We start from the raw sequence: 17,915 nt of genomic DNA on the forward strand, positions 1-17,915 counted from the left end.
TGTCACATTTACCTATTCACGTGATATATTGAACAGTGTCATTCGTAATTTGATACATAGATGCACAGCCCCCTCATTATTGCAGTTTCCATTATTTGGAAGTGCATTACATAGCTCTTTGCATAGTGCAAATTACGCATTTTAAGTAAATTGAATAATTAGGTATTTTAGGTGTCATGTGGTTCATTTGAACTTTGTAGAGAGAAGGGAAAAATGTAGGTATTTTTTTTTATTTTTTTACTATTTCTTTATTTAATGATCCGCAATTAACCATAAAAATACTTTGTAACAGAAGAATAAAGCAAGAATTATCGAACAAATTCGAATAGTTTTTTTAAATATGCCGAAAATGTTTAATAATAAAATAAAACAGACAAACGCGACCCTTTTTTCAATCATTATCATCATCATTCTAGTCGAGGAAATGAAGCTGAAAAAATGGCAAAACCTCGCAATTTTTTCGTCCAGCATCGATTTGTACAAACATTTGGGATTAAGCTCATTACACCCTCTAGTTCATTTTCTATATTGAGCCGTTGTACGCTTTTGGTTTTGTAAGGGTGAAAACTACCCCTAGTTGTAAAAAATTATAAAATAACATTTTAAACTTTAATATTGTCAACATTTGGTTCTTATTAATTACATAATGAATGTTTTATGCTTTAAGATATACTATCATAATATTTCAACCCTTAAAACCACCCTTGTTGGAGCTATATATAAAAAATTTACTTATCCTAAAAGAATAATTTCGGCTTGCATCGATTTACATAAAAATTTGGGATTAGGATCATCTCAACCTGTACTTCATATACTCTATCATGCTTAAGGGAGTTGATTATTTTTAAGGGTGTAAACAACCCCTTATTGTCAAAGTTATATAAAAATATTGTATACTTTAATATGGGTAAAATTTGGTTTTGATTGGTTAAATAATGATTGTTTTATACTTTAGGATATATTATAATATTTCAACCCTTAAAGACCACTCTTAATAGCATTACAGTTTTTATAAGTAGATATTTTAATAGGTCTATACAGAAAAATAAAGTAGAATTAAAGAATTACAAAAACATTTATTTACACAAAAATACGAATTTACAAATATGTACAAATACAAATACAAATAGTTTTTTAGTCATCCTCCAGTATACGAACCGGTTCTGTGGTATTATACATACATTGAAAATTATCCATAAGCGGACTATCCGAATTTTTCGAAAAAAAATTAGTTTTATAAACATAGCTCCTTCATTTTTGGCGGTGAAACGATTTTTCAAAAATGACTTTGTAGTATTTTTGAAGAGTTATAAGACTGTGTACACTAAATTCCGGAAGATCCCTCAGTTTTTAATTAGGGTGGGTTTAAAGGGCTCGAATAAGGGGGTGTTTGCTCGTAAATAGAGATTTTAAACAGCTATATCTCGCTAACTCTTCACTGTAATGAAAATCTATGCACAGGAGAATTTTATTTATTAAAGAAGCTACAATTTGGTAATCTATCATTTTTTTCGTATCTCCAGTATTTTCGGAGATATTTTGAAGTAAAAGGTGAAAAATGGGAAATTCCAAAAAATTTATTTTTCTTTAAACTCACAACTTTTCTAAAATTAGGCCTTTTAAATGGGTTAAGCTTCTTAGGTGTATTTATAATACAAATGTAAAAGGAATTACAGAAAGGCGAAGACCAATTTTTAATCAGGATGGTAGTTAGGGGGTTGTTTTCACTGATTTTTCATAGAGAAAAGCAGGTACCGGCCTTGTTTTGATCATAAGTCGCATACTTTTCAGACTAGAAACTTTTTATTATTTTTTTTGAAAGGCCTAACTGTATAATTGAAAAAAGATTATGTAAGTTATTCTCGAAAAATGTAAAGTTTTTCCGTTATTTTACTTTGAATATTTCAAATTGTGCATTTGATGAAAAAAGCTAACTTTTAACATGCCGTATCTCGGTTTGTGTTGGTCTTAGCGATATTACAGAAAAATAATTTGATTTGTGTTACTAAAAGATACAATTTTGATATCTACAGTTATTTTGATTAAATGCATATTTTTCGAGGTATTCTCAAAAAACCCTCTAAAAAAGTCGATTTTTTCATCGAAAAACTGATACTTTCAAGCGCGAATAACTCGAAAAATATTAGTTTTACGAAGAAAATGTAAGAAACATTTTTTTCTTATAATCACTTTTTACATCGATTTACATAGTTAAAATATAATAAAAAATTCCCGCCCCCGAGATGGGGTGGCAACCACCCCCAAGGTTTTAGCGTACAGCGGCATGATATAGAAAATGATCTTTGGACTATTCCCTACTTTCTGTGAAAATATCAAGTAAATCCATGCTGGACGAAAAAATTGCGAGCCAAAATGCTTCATTTCCTCGACTATTCCTCAACCTCTTGCATCCACTGTTGGATATAGGTCGCCTTCATATCTTTCTATTTTTTTTCTATCTTGTGCCTTCTTTATCTCCACTATCCACTGTTTTTGTCAAGTCATCCATCCATCATTTTGGTGGTATACCTAGGTGTCTTATATCCTCTCTACGTCTCCACTCTGTCTTTTGGTCCACCTATTATAATTTAAACCTGGTTCATGTCCAGCTCATCTAGATTTGGCTTGTGTATTTTTTTCTGTGACATCTGTCACTTAAGTCCTCACTTTCACTATCCTATTTGGTACCATATCTCTTCTTGTTATTCCCAACATTGCTCTTCTTATTTTTCTGTGGGTTATTCTCAATTTATTTGCAGAATGTTTAGTCAAAGTTGCTAAAAATTGAGTTAGGTAAACTGACTAAATGACCAACAACGATTATAATTTACTCAATTACAGGACAATAGGAAAACATTTTACTTGAACATAACTGACATTAAAGAGCGCCTAACCTTTGGATCGAAAGTTCCGACTGGTAGTGAGTTCGAATCTCACCAGGGTCAGGAATTTTTTCATTATAAAATAATAAGTGAAAATAGTTTCTGTCCTTGTGGGATCGGTACTCACCGGAGGGACCGCAGACGTTCGGATACAATTAGCGTCTCTTTGTAAGTACAATGACATCGACTTTGCAAAATAACAAGACACTTACTCAACACACACACACTACACATTACACCTGACTTAGTGATAAGTTATTCAATTACGTGGCTAAAGATTCTAGTTCTAAACCAAGACCAGAATCAGAGAGAGAAAAAAACTGACATTATATTTTCTTGCTTGCTTACTTGCTTGCTTGGTTATTGGCCTTGCTTTATGCAATTTGGTCAGCTCGATCGGGTTGGCGGTCACGACGTTAACTGGCTCATGACCATGTCGGGCCCACCGAATATGTCTACTTCTTGATTTTTTAAAGTAAATTTGCTATGGTGATAACTTTGACTAAATATTTACTTTTTGTACAAGTAGTGTGATAGAATTGATTCAAAAAATGACATAACCCAGACATCCAAAGTGAAAGTTATCCTCCAACACCAAATTGTTGTATATGATCCATATAATGTTTAGAAAAAAGTCACACCTTTTTAAGCGTCGGGTATGGGGGGAGAGGGGGAGAAGTCGGTAAATTCTTAGTTTTTTTAAGTTTTTCGTAATAGTTCTAAAACTATGAGGTTTAGCATGAACAACCTTCTATACAAAAATGTTCTAGATTAAATTTGAAATAAAAAAGGTCCTACACAAAATCCTTCTAAAATGAACGGTTCCAAAGTTACGGAGGTAGTATATTATAATTGGTCCAAAAAAAGGCCTAACCCAGACATCCAAAGTAAAAGTTTTCCTCCAACACCAAATTGTTCTATGTGGTCCACATATTGTTCAGTAAAAAGTTACACCATTTTGAGCGTTCGGTTTGGGGGGGGGGGGGAAGATGGGGGAGAAGTCGGTAAATTAGTAGTTTCTTTACGTTTTTCGTCAAAATTTCTAAAACTATGTTTAAGCGAAACAATGTTCTATACAAAAACGTTCTACATAAAATTTAAAACAAAAATGGTCCTATCCATAATTGTTATAAAATCAACGGTTTCAGAGTTACGGAGTCTGAAATGTGGAGGTTTTCGATACTTTTTATATTTTTTGGGTAATTGATGATGATTTTGGGTGGTGAGGTTGACGTTTCTTCAAGGGCTTATCACTAACATACCATCGGCCACTGAAATAGCAAATCCTGTTAAAGAAAATTTCTTTCAATCAGTAAAAATATTATAAATTGCCCAAGAAATATAAAAAGTATCGAAAACCTCCACTTTTCATCCTCCATAACTCTGGAATCGCTGATTTTATAACAATTATGTATAGGAACTTTTTTGTTTTAAATTTGATGTAGAACATTTTTGTATAGAACATTGTTTACGCTAAAACATATTTTTAGAAATATTGACGAAAAACATAAAAAAAAACTACTAATTTACCGATTTCTCCCCCATCTGCCCCCCAAACCGGACGCTCAAAATGGTGTAAATTTTTACTGAACAATATCTGGACCATATAGAACAATTTGGTGTTGGAGGAAAACTGTTACTTTTAATGAATGGGTTAACCCTTTTTTGGACCATTATACTATACTATCTCCGTAACTTTGGAACCGTTCATTTTAGAAGGATTATGCATAGAACCTTTTTTGTTTCAAATTTAATGCAGAACATTTTTGTATAGATGGTTGTTCATGCTAAACCGCATAGTTCTAGAAATATTGACGAAAAACTTAAAAAACTACGAATTTACCGATTTCTCCCCCCTCTCCACCCCAAACCCGACGCTCAAAAATGTGTGACTTTTTTCTGAACATTATGTGGACCATATAGAACAATTTGGTGTTGGATGATAACTTTCACTTTGGATGTCTGGGTTTGGATCTAGTTATACCATACTAAAGGTAAAATAACAAACATAATCTATTAGTAATAAGCATGAATTATATATAAGTTGTAGTTAGTTGAGCATTCTAATTTTATTCTGTTTATGCTAAGAAACCGCATAATTGCTCTGATTGATTCTTCATCTACGTTATGTAAAATTGAATATATTGTTATCGGGGTGGGAAGTCCTTTATTGGCCAAAAAATTGTAGATATCCCAGTTTGGAATGGAGTTAATAGGGCATTCAAAAAATATGTTATTAAGATTTTCTATTTTCCCACATTTCGCAATTATATTTTCTTGATATTACATTTTAGAACAGTCTACACTGTCAATACATAGAGTATGTACAACTATAGAGTAATATCTACTTTTAACGTTGTATATTCTAACACTCTCCCTCAACGCGAAAAGTAGATAAGCTAAACAATTTTGGTTTCTTTCTAACACGCGTAGGGTAACGGTTAGATTCTTGGACACTATCATCGCTTCTTTCTTCTCTATTCACTTCTTGATTTTCACTCGCACTTTCTATACTGGCCATATTCTCAGATTCCATACTTTCATTGATACTTTCACTTCTTCGGAGTTTTCATTTAGATTAAACCATTCCGACTGATTCTGGTTCACTGATTCGGCTTTAACTTCAAAAATTTGCAAATTGCATGTAACCTTAGGTTTAAATCGTACGTCGTGCCTTGGTACGATTCTTCTTTCAGATGGAATTTATATTCTAAAACTATCCCTTTCATTCACGTAACCAACCAAATAACCATGTATCTCCTTGTCATCAAATTTACTGCGAAAATTTTTGTTTACGTGAACATAACATTCAGTGCCAAATATTCTTAAATATTTCAAACTCCCAACTGGCTTTCTATACCACAATTCATAGGGACTTTTATTCTCAATTGATGACAGGGACTGCAGAAGATACACTGCAGTATTGCATGCTTCTGCCCACAATCCTTTGGACAACTTGCATGGGTTTAACATGGAACGAGCACACTCTACAATGGTACGGTTTTCCCTTTCAGCAACACCATTCTGCTGAGGTGTATAGGGTGGAGTAATGCAATGCTCTATACCTCTACTCGCAAGAAGTTCAGATACCTTTCTCTCCCACCATCACATCTCAGTTGCTTAACAACATGGCCATTTGTATTTGCTTTATTCAAAAAATTTTCTAAGAAGGTACATACCTCATAAAGAAATCTTTCCGAAACTTACTAAAGTCATCTTTAAAACATACGTAATAACGTGCTTTTACCAGTGATTCTATATACATGGGTCCATTCACATCTGCATGGATCTGCTCACCAGTTATTTGTGGCCGGTTGACCCTAGTTTTAAATGGCAATCTATGCATTTTTCCAATTGCACATCCATCGCAAAAATTTTCTTGGCACCCATCAATGTCTATTTTCATTTTCTTCAAGACTTTCTTTACGTGTTGCTTATGCTGATGGCCAAATCTTTCATGATACACTTGTAACATATCTGTTGCCTCTACTAAGTTTGCTTGAATGGGATTGTTCGGTTTCATAACTCGTATATCAAGTGCATACAGGCCATTACGGAAGTACCCAGTCATTACAGATTCAAGAGTATTTCTATCATGTAGATTTACACCTTTTTCGTCGAGTACTGTAACGAACCCTCTTTGTGCAGCAGCTTTCACAGAAAACAAATGAGCGCTTGCTTCAGGAACATCAAAAACATTCTTCAATTTAGCATCTTTCCATTTAAGTATTATTCAGACGCGTTTGTATTTTCACTGCTCCTTGTCCATTGGCTAATTAAATACCTCCTTCTTACCAAGTGATATCTTTTCGGGTTCTGAAAATTCTGTCTAAGATGAGAAATATTGCTTATCTGTAGTGCTATGATTTGTGGCTCCACTGTCACAATACTATTTCCCAGCTTGAATACAATTGTTAGATGACGCACATAAAACAACGGACAAAAAAGCAGTATCATTACTTTTATTCTCGCCTAAATTCTCAGCAGATTTTTCAATGGACACTCTCTCGCCCAATGGGCTAATTTCTTGCATTTGTGACATGGAAATTTCTCTTTTGCACGATGTAAATTTTTCTTTGACTTCGTAGTAGTTGTACTTTGGTTCTGTTTCTATTTTTCTGTCGAGCTATTGCGTGCAACAAACGCAAAAGATTCTGTGGTACTTTGGTCACGTAATTCAATGGCACACAATTTCTCAATCAATAAATTAAAAGTTTGATTCTTCGATGGTATCGTGTCCCACAAATCTTTGAAATTATCAAAGTCCTTACCCAAAGTTGATAATATCCGACCATTTAACATTCTTTCGGATAAAACATTTTCATCATGCTTCTGCAATTATTCATCATTCAAATCTACAAACAGTTTCTGCAACTTCGCAACATGTGTGCTAATATCTTCTTTTTCATCACGTTGGACTCTAAAAAAGGCTTAAATTAACATGTTTAACCGTTGCGTACTGCTACGTTCAAATCGCGCACGTAATTTGTCCCATATTTTACTAGCGTGAGTACATATCAACACGAGCTCGGCAACAGTTTTTTCTAGAGTACCTGCTAACAAACTTGCCGCTTTTGGATCGTCCTTTAACCACTGTTGATGCTTCTCTACTTCTAATGAAGTTGAATTTTCAGCAACCTCGGGACACTTACGCATACCGTTCACAATGTCTTCAAGTGCATACGCTCGTAATAACATCGAAACGTGCCATTTCCATTTTGCCCAGTCTAGAGGACCCTCAAGTTTGTCTACTTGAATTTTATAATCGTTATTGCTGGTGGGCATATTTTTTCACCTGTTCACAGTTCCCACGTGAGTTGGGCCCGTAACCTGTTAAAAATTAATTTAGGTGAACTGACTAACTAACCATCAACAATTATAATTCACTGAATTACAGGAAAATAGGAAAAATATTTTACTTGAATATGACTGACATTGTATTTTTTTTGACATTACATTTTAGAACTGTCTATATTGTAAATACATAGAGTATTGTACAATTATAGAATAATATCTACTTTTAACGTTGTATACTTTAACAAAAGTAATGATTTCGGAACCATATGTTATTACCGGCAGTATGCATGGGTTATAAACTCTTTTTCGTACTTCCGGGCCTAAAGTGACAACTTCACTCCCTTGTGACAGGTACTAAAGTGTCACATTTAATCCCTCCGGGATTAAATATTGACGAAACTCCCGGAACGATTAAATCACAAACAAACGAATTTAAGGGATATTTTATTGAAAAATATAATTAATTAGAATGGTAATTAACGTTAATATTCAAATTAATATTGTGACAGTTATACTTATATCAATATCTTCTCTAATGTTAATAACCGATTTCAGCATTGAGTAATGTGCCCAGAGAGTTGAGGCACAAACCGCTTTTGATTTATCATCGAAGTAGACTAACAGCGCATTTTCAGTAGGTTGTCTCACATTTTTTAAGCGGCACCACTTTTTAAAAGCATCGTACTGCTGCTCGTATAGTTTTCTAGATTTCGGTGGTAACAATTCTTCACCTACTTCGGCTGCTCTTTTATCAATATCAGATACACCTTCTTCACTCATGATACCAATAATTATCAATAACAATGTTTCTTTACAATGACACTAGTAATGACAATGTTTCTAAATTATAACTGTCACAACGCAATGTTACTATGGTAACTTATTTTAAAGACAGTTTATTAAATGAGTTGAAGAGAGAAAAAACTGATTGAAATTATTGAAATAATTAATAAAATCATACCGGAAGTACGAAAAGTATCGTATATACCTTGCGACTGAAGTACATTTAATCCTTCAGGTAAATTATGGCCCTCCCTGCGGTCGGGCCATAAACTTTACCTTCAGGATTAAATGTACTACTTCAGTCCCGCGGTATATAATGTACTATTCTTCAACCAAATCGGTAGCGCTCCTTTTAGAATATGTCGCATCTTGCCAAATGATGCCCATACCAAGACTATACGACGCTGGATCTCACAAGTTTGATTGCCTTTTCCTATTCTAATTTCATGCCCTAAATAGATATAGCTAAAAACCTGATCTACTTCGTGCCCATTTAGTCTCATAACATCACTTGGAACTAAATTGGTCATTTAATTTTGTTTTTGAAAGTTTATGTTTAGGCCTACTTGTTTTATTGTCCATTTTAGTCCTTCCATCCTTTTTTAATATTGTTTCTTATTTCTTCGTGTATCTTAAATAAAACTATTCCATTTGAAATTCGATTCTGCTTAGATCTGTGAGGAAATGTTAGTAACTAACATATTAGTTATTCTTGATTTTTATTACAGGCCCCATAGTTTTTAAATCTTCTTTAGCTTTCTGTTTCTCTTACTGCAGATTCGCTTTTTCCCATAAAATCTATGTCATCTTCTATGACATAACCAATTGAACAAACTATATTGTAATATATACAAATTTATTGTGACGTAGCAAAGTAGCATTCAATGGGTATGGCCAAGAAATTTAGAAAAAATCTTAAACGTTTTATCTGTTTTTCGAATTTATTTAATTCTTCTTCATAATATTTAAGAATATGGTCGACAAGATTGGGTTTGAAGCTGTGACTTCTACATGCCTTATTAGGCTTAATTTTTTGGATTTAATTTATTATACAATTTTTGCATTATTTTGGTTCAAGTTGAGCTCCAAAGTACCCATATTTTTGTAAATATTTTTAGATGATCAGTAGTTTACCTCTGCATGCACAAGAAGATTCGAATAATTACATTATAGTCTCCCCTGAAGCTAACCAATAAGTAAGTAAAATCTCTGTTGTTTATATTACCTTAAAAATTATAGTACATATTTCTCTTTACAAACTTTATAAAAGTAAATAAAGATGAAAGATTGATATAGACCATTGATGATTGGCTTATTTTAACATAAAACTCTTATAGAAATCTGTAAGGGAGCTAAAGTCGTGTAAGGATAACAGCAAATAGAATGATTGATAATATTTTAACTAATAAATTATCTATCTATCTAATCAGCCTTAAACGCCCAGTACTGGGCATAGCTCTCCCCTGTTAATCTCCATTGGTCTCTATTCTGGGCGATCTGCATCCAGTCCTTTCGTGCCGTTCTGTTAAGGTCGACCGTCCATCTCATCTGCGGTCTTCCTCTTTTTCTTTTTTGTCCCCATGGTCGCCAGTGTAGAATTCGCTTATTCGCCTGTCTTGATATATCGTTCACCTTTGTTTTTTCTCTGATTCATGAGTTTCTTTTCCTGTCTTTAAGACCTAATAACTAATAGACTATTAACGCATAATATACAACTAACTAACGTTTCAATAACTTATTTTAGATTCACGATGGCAGATACATCTAATATTGCCGACATTGAAGATGATCCCTTTGCAGAAGTAAATATGACTGTGTATTACGAACAAATGAAACAAACATGGGATATACTTAATTACACATCATACTTTACAGACACCATAAAAATAATATTAAGCATTCTCTCCATAGCAGCTGACATCTGTATAATTACAATTATTATAAAGAATCCAAAACTGAAAACAAAGACCAACATATACATTCTTCATCATTCAATATGGCATATAGTATCTGTAACGGTTTTTTCACTGTTTTTTGCATTGTCCGATCTAGTGGAGTGGTTTAATACTTTTCCAATGGTTGTCTACTCCACTTTTTGGAAGATGCACGTTGCATCAGTAACACTTGTATTTCTATTTGGTTTGTGTCTTGCTTTTGACTGGTTTTTAAATATTCACAGTCCACATTTTGTAAAATTTTCTGCACTCTTTAACAAATATGCTATTTATTTAATTTATATAGTTGCTGCTTTATTTGATACTATTGAATATTTTGTGCATATGTTTATACTTAGTGGACTTTACATTTTTGTAGTGTTATCACTCTCACTGTTTAACTTTCTGGACTACAGAAGTAACAAAAAAGAAGTAAATCTTAAAAATTACGGATTGGCATCTGCAAATATCATTATCTACTTTTGGTTCCCATTTTTTTTATACGACCAACTGCTTGAGTGGTCCTACGGATCTTTTACTTGGCACACTATAGTTTTATATACAATGTTTTTATCAGAATGGTTTTCTCTCAGTGTATCTTTAGCTTTAATTATTACTTTAATCAGGATGGATATAGATATAAAAGTGGCGATGCTTAAGATATTTAATCGAAGAAGTAGAAGATACCAGGATGTTGTAGAGACCCTTGAAGAAGCTGAAAATGAAGACGTTGCAATTACTATAGCCACTGATAGTAAAGGTGTATAAATGTGAAAGATTTTTTATTTTCTATAGTGTAAAATATAAACTTATTTTGTCATACTCAAATATTGTGACGCTATTAGCGCTTCTATACCGCCGAAGATTCAGGCCTATTTATTATAATTCGAATGTTGTAAACAGACCCTTTTATACGATGACCTGTCTGTGTAAATATTCTTTTTGGATCTTCCGATTCTAGGGTTTTAGAAATGTAAATAATTATTCTTAACCAGAATTAGGTTGATATTCGAGAAGTACTATTAAACTATGTAAAATTGTAAAGGAAGCAAAACTGTTTGTTTGTTCAGTCTACGATAAACTGTAAACGGTATCGATTTTGTTTTAGATAAATTATTACGTGTGAGTTTTTTTAGTTATTTGTTTTTAGTATTAAGTGTTTTATTATTAAATAAATAAGCTTGTAATTAAATAATATAAATTCAGTGTTTTCATTTATTTACATATAAGTTGGCAAGCCGATAAGCCGTTGTAATAATGCAAGCCGATAATGCAAGTCAATTAGGGCAGCCAATGAGGATCTTTGGCTGCGAATTCCATCCTACTACATCGATTTACTTGATATTTTCACAGTAAGTAAGGAGTGGCTCAAGAAACAAAGTCTACCCTATGCCCATGTGCGCTTTTATCGTGGGGGTGGTTCTCACCCCTTCTCGGGGATGAATTTTTTTTTGGATAAAATAGACACGGAAAAGGCTAGAGAATTTAATTCTAAGCAAAAACTGTTCCATAATTATTTTTTGAAAACTCAATACTTTTTGAGTTATTCGTGGTTGAAAATTGGCCATTTTCATTGAAAAATGATACCCTTTCGGACATCTAAAAAAAAAACTGTAAAATATATTTTTTTAGCTCATAAAACAACAAAGAGAGTTATTCCTTTAGAATTCTTCTAGTTATAATACAAAAAGGGGTATGGTAGGTGAGAACAGTTTCTTTTTTGATCCATGCTCAAATCAGTGTCTTCAACTTGAAATAACAGAGAAACACTTGATTTTAGGTGTATAACGGTACTAATAACTTTGGTAGTGCTAGAAAAGGCCTTTAAAATGAGCAGTATTAGATGTCGATTACATTCAAACTAAGCGAGATATGCTGCAAAAAAATTGATGACTAATGTATTTTAAGAAGAAATGAGAAGTGTATTTAACCCCTCATCCATCAGAATTTAAATACATCGTTTACCTTCTAAAATACTCTTTATTATAGTGGTATTTCTATGTTCAAAAAGTTGCACTAGTTTGAAATGAAGGATTTTTGAAAAAAGTAAGATCAAATTATAGAGCACATTTTTAAATTTCCTTAAAAATCTTACTTTTTCTCCATGTAACTCAAAAATGAAAGAGATACGAAAAAAAGATTGATACAAAAATGTAGAGTTTTTTTATACAAAAATTTTGTTTTCATTTTTCATTACTGTATCTGTTATAATTTTCAAGTTACATGGAGAAAAAGGAAGATTTTTAAGAAAATTTAAAAATGCGCTCTATAATTGGATCTTATTTTTTTCAAAAACCATTTATTTTAAACTCGTCCAACATTTTGAACATAGAAATAATACTGTAATAAAAGGTATTGTAGACGGAAAATGATGCATTAACATTCTAGTGAATTGGGGGTTAAAATTACTTCTCATTTTTTCTTAAAATACATTAGTTATCAATTTTGTTTGCAAGATATCTCGCTTACTTTAAATGCAATTTACCTTCAACGTTGCTCATTTTAAAGGTATTTTTAAGCACTACAAAAAGTATTGGTAGCATTATACAAATAAAATCGACCGTTTCTGTGTTATTTCAAGTTGAATACACCAATTTGAGCATATAGCAAAAAACAAACTTTTTCACATACCATATCTCTTTTTGTATTATAACTAGAAGATTTATGAAGGCAAGTGTGTCTTTTTTTTATAACCTACAAAAATGTTTTATACAGTTTTTTTCGTTAGATGCGTATTTTTTAAGGTATTGGAAAAAAACCGTTCGAAAAGGTGTTACGTTTTAAAGAAAATGGCCAATTTTCAACCACGAACAACTCAAGAAGTATTGAGTTTTCAAAAAAAAATTATAGAACAGTTTTTGCTTAGTTTAAGGTTCTCTAGCAAATTTCGTGGTTATCTTACCAAAAAATTTTCCACCCCTGAGAAGGGGTGGGAACCACCCCCAAGATAAAAGCACACACCGGCATAGGGTAGATTTTCCCTATGCCGGTATAGGGTAGGGTAGATAATATCCTATTCTTGCTCCCATTGACGGGCGTAAATATATTTCTAGTGAATTTTACCATCTTTTATTTAATTATATTTTCTATTCCCTTTGTTTCGAAAATATCTCATATCTCTTTTTTATTAAAACATTTAAAAACAATTCCTTCTTTTTTCTTAAGAGATTTTCTGCCCTGTTTATGTTATTTTTATATATTCACTAGTCAACAAATAAACAAAAAAAAGTCGCTACTAATGTTAAAATAGCTGTATAGGGGAGTTCAAAGCGTCCTGAATGTGAATTCAAACACCAAAATGTTCCACCAGGTACATATTTTGAGTTAGCTTCTTCTTAAATTGCCGCGCATTTCTGCGTATGCGTCCACTGTACATTGCCTGGTCAGGTGAATTGTTAGATTTGGAGTTATAGAATGCATCAAATATGGTCGTTTATTATAAAAATTCTTTTATACTATATTATTGTGTTTTCAATTTATCAATCAAAGGCAAAATGAAAATTAAATTAAAATTTTTTTAAATAACGAGGGCACATAAATTTAATACACCCTGTATATTGATCTGTAAATATTTATTAGAATTTAGTTTGGATGTAAGTGGATTTCTTTTTTAATGAGCTTTCCGATGAACCATTAAAGACTTTTATGAATAATTAAAGTGAAAAGGACGATGTATTTAGATTTAAAATGGAAAAAGATTGTTTATTACGGGAACTATAGAATCCATGTACGTAGAGGTAACTATCATTTTCTAGAGAAATGAATTAAAAGAAAGTTTGGAATTTTAATATCTTTGTTTCAACCCGAGTAAATGTTGTAGGGTTCCCCGAAAGTAATTAGGATGGTCGGAATAATTTTGAAAATGACTGTTTGTCGAATGGAAAAGAGAAATGTTTCTGATTCTTGGCAATTTGGAAGGGGAAAAGTGGTTTGAACGTTGAGTGAATTTGAAAAAGAAGGCATTATGTTTTTGGCATCGCTGAGGAGCAGTTCGACGTTTTCGTGGATAAGTAGTTAGCAAGTACCAGTGGTTGTTTGATAGTGGAGAATAGTGCTGAAAAGTGGAACGAGAGACAGATCAAATTGAGACGAAATACCTCTTTGGTTCTGTATTATTGTGAGAAGGAGAGCAGAGAATTTTTGGAGTTTGTGTGAATCGAGTACTGGTCAAAAGAGGCTTTGGCTCGTTGGAGAATTGGTGCTGGTATGCTGCTAGTTTTGAAGCTGGAGAACGGAGAGGGCCTTTAACATAGTCAACGAGGGAGAGCTGTTTTTGGGTCACGAGAAGACATCAGAGTGAGTGAAGAAAAAGGTCAGTCAACTTATGTGAAAGATATTTTTATGTTCGGAAACTAAAATTTTGAGTAAAAAGCATATGAATTAAAATTCCAATATTTCTAAAAGTAAATAGGAAGTATAGCTAATTTTGCGAATATATAAATTTGTTTTGTTTAGTTTGTTTTACCAAAGTCATCGGGAACAAACCCATAAATTGTTTTTTTTTTAACTACAGGGTGTCCCGGAAAATAGTGCGTTCCTTAAAGGTATAGGTAGAAGGCACCATGTAGAACAAAAAACTCTTATAACATTTTTTCTAAATGCAACCGTTTGACCAAAAAATTAAAATGTATTTTGGTATCCAAATTTAAATCTGACAACTATGTGCGGTACGCAAATTTAAGCATAGACAGTCCCACGTAAATAGATAGAAGATGATAGTAAACAGATAGTTTTAAAGAATCCTGTTTAGTGTCAATGCCGAAAATGTTTTCGAATAGTGAGTGTATTACCTATTATGTTATTACCTATGAATGGTGTTTGTGAAAGGTTACTTGAAACATCTATTCGGTATATTAATTATTTTCAAGTAAGTACAACTTAGTTATTTCAGTTCACAAGTAAACAAATTACTGAGACATTATCTGGGGTATTTAAGTTCCACTGTAAACTATTAAAACTATGTAATTCAGTTAAAGCCCTCAGCAATACTCAGCATTCAACCCATTTAAACCTTACTAAATACATCATAGTAGTTTAGTTAAAATATGTGTTTTTATGTTAAAAGATGTGTAATTCGTTTAAAATTATGCAATAGGTATTTCAATACATTTCAAAAGAAAATAGTTTTAGTAAACAAATAGTAAATGCATAAGTATTACCTACTATTAGGTTGGATTATTTTAAATACTGTTAATCACAATCACAAACGAGTTCTTATTATGTTATTATGCCGTAGTGCGTACGATGTTGCCAGTTTATTAAAATTTCCAAACATTAAAATACAGGTATATGGAAAACAATGTTAACTTTTTTTTGGAAACGCTTAACTTTAGAAAAAAATGGTATAGGACTTTTTTGTTCCAAATTGTGTATTCTCTCCATACCTTAAAGGAACGCACTATTTTCGGGGACACCCTGTATAATAAATTTAACTGGTAAAAATTTCATTCGGACATCTGTGTCCACAGGTTTTAGGTTTGATAGATTTTATGGTATTGATTTTGATAAATAAAAGACAATTCTGTATGTTTATTTTATATTTTGCTTTATTTCTTTTTCCTATTTTATCTCAATTAGGATCAACTAAGAGATACTGAAACCACGAGAGAAGATAAGTATAACGTAAGATAATTTAGACATTTTTTTAATATTATAAAAAGGCACCCTGAGATTTTTTATTCAATTTTTTATGTATGATTGGCGATAATTAAATAATTAATCAAATAAATAATAATTAATATAAAATTAATAAGAAGCAGATCATAACAATATACATATAAATTCAGAACTAGAAACAAAAATTATATTAAGTCTTTTGTACACAATTTTGTGCATATCCCAATTTTCTCATAACACTCTTTGGATTAACACAAACACACATTTTATCCTGCATAGTAAAAAACGAGGATAGCTTCTGGTTACGGTTTCTAAATATTGTAAGTTGTCCAGGCTAGTAAATTCCATTAAAAAAAATCCATTATTGTAGTTTAAAGTAGAGCCTAAGGGTTTAGCAAGTCCTTTGGCAAGTGAAGGTCTCGAACTAATTCATGTAAATCGGCTTTTTGGATGCAATAAGGTGCTTTTTCGTAGCTTTCGGGAAAATAAGAATCATTCTTTTCTGATGCATCATCAGATTCACTTTTATCACCATACATTTCCAAATCTTTCTCCCAATTTGCCGAGGTCCTGGAACTGGTAAATCTTCTTCATGAAAAACCGGTTTTATTGCTGAGGTAATATCTAGATATTCAATTTTATGTTCGCTTCGCTCATTCTGCAAACTTTCACATGCGTGCCTTAAAATTGTACTTTTAACATTTATATCATAAATAACTATTACGTAATAGGTATAATTTAACAAAATCCTAAAAAATCCCAATGGATTGTTTAAAATATGTTCAAAACGAGCATTTTCGGACATATCAGTCCATCATCAGTGAACTCATATACTTGCTGACTAACCCCAGAACCAAACAATGGTTGTAATTTTAAATCAATCTACATTCTAATGTTGTAAAATTGAAAAGGCTAAACGCCGATGTTAGTAGCTAACCTCTGGGAACATGGTGAAACTCGAATCGAAAACTTTAACCAACCATCTTAGGCCACGAATGTCTGCCAAGGACTCGGCAGTTAAGCCTGTTCAATTTCACCACCTTAGAATGTAGATTGATTTATAATTACAACCACTGTTTGGTTCTGGGGCTAGTCAGCAAGTATATGACTTCACTGATGATGGACTAATAGGTCCGAAAACGTTAGTTCTGAACATGTATTATGCAATCCATTGGGATTTTTTATGATTTTATTAAATTATACCTATTACGTAGAAGTTGTTTTACTTCGATGTTAGAGTTTATTTAAATATATGGTATATAGCCAACCTAGGGAACTATCCCTTTTTAGTAGACTAATTGACTATAGTATTTTTACTACAAAAGCGATATTACGTAGGTCAAAATTTTTGACGTAAGAGAACTGTCAAAACATTAGAATGTGACTTTTCATTATTGCCATGTTTATTAATAAACGGCAATAATGAAAAGTCCCATTCTAATGTTTTGACAGTTCTCTTACGTCAAAAATTTTACCCGTGTTGAGCTGCCCCCCCCCCCACTTGCAAAAATTAAAAAACAAATAGCCCTGATTTATGAGCTATTTATGAGCTTTCATATTACGCAAACTAAAAATTTTGAGCTCGTTCCACTGAGCAGGAATTTAATACTTTAGTGGGGGGCTGAGTCAGGCCCCCACTAGATAATGTATTACAATTTTTTACTTCTTATTTACCTACTCATTACAGCTAATGTACATACTATGTTAATAAATATAAATATATTATATTACTTAATGTTTATCAAGAACACATAGTGTATACATTTTACAAATAAAAATATTAATCTTAATATTAAAATAAATGCATTCTTTTTTGTATTTTATTTTAGTTTTTTTTTGTTTTGTTTTTTGTTTTTTTTTTTAAATACCTATTATAGTATTTTATAGTAAAATATTATATTAT

At 32.2% G+C, this 17,915-nt stretch overlaps 2 protein-coding genes across 3 annotated transcripts in view; both read left to right on the forward strand.

The window, feature by feature from the left end:
* The window catches only part of LOC126892788 (uncharacterized), a 163,277-nt gene that overhangs the window by 31,176 nt on the left and 114,186 nt on the right, over positions 1 to 17,915 (forward strand). The gene's annotated exons all lie outside the window — the stretch shown is intronic.
* On the forward strand, positions 104 to 11,581 carry LOC126892791 (uncharacterized). 2 transcript variants are annotated; one of them, XM_050662518.1, is made up of 3 exons: positions 105 to 215; positions 9,581 to 9,658; positions 10,207 to 11,581. In XM_050662518.1, the coding sequence occupies exon 3, from the start codon at positions 10,214 to 10,216 to the stop codon at positions 11,162 to 11,164; it is 951 nt and encodes a 316-aa protein (XP_050518475.1). In that variant the 5' UTR covers positions 105 to 215; positions 9,581 to 9,658; positions 10,207 to 10,213; the 3' UTR covers positions 11,165 to 11,581. The 2 variants fall into 2 exon arrangements, with proteins under 2 accessions (XP_050518476.1, XP_050518475.1); XM_050662519.1 differs by lacking the exon at positions 9,581 to 9,658 and having other exon boundaries at positions 104 to 215.

This window comes from Diabrotica virgifera, chromosome 9, assembly GCF_917563875.1.
Source record: "Diabrotica virgifera virgifera chromosome 9, PGI_DIABVI_V3a".
Taxonomy (NCBI): domain Eukaryota; kingdom Metazoa; phylum Arthropoda; class Insecta; order Coleoptera; family Chrysomelidae; genus Diabrotica; species Diabrotica virgifera.

Excerpts from the sequence above, each read along its gene's own strand:
- LOC126892791 (XM_050662519.1), top strand. The coding sequence starts at position 10,214 with ATGGCAGATACATCTAATATTGCCGACATTGAAGATGATCCCTTTGCA.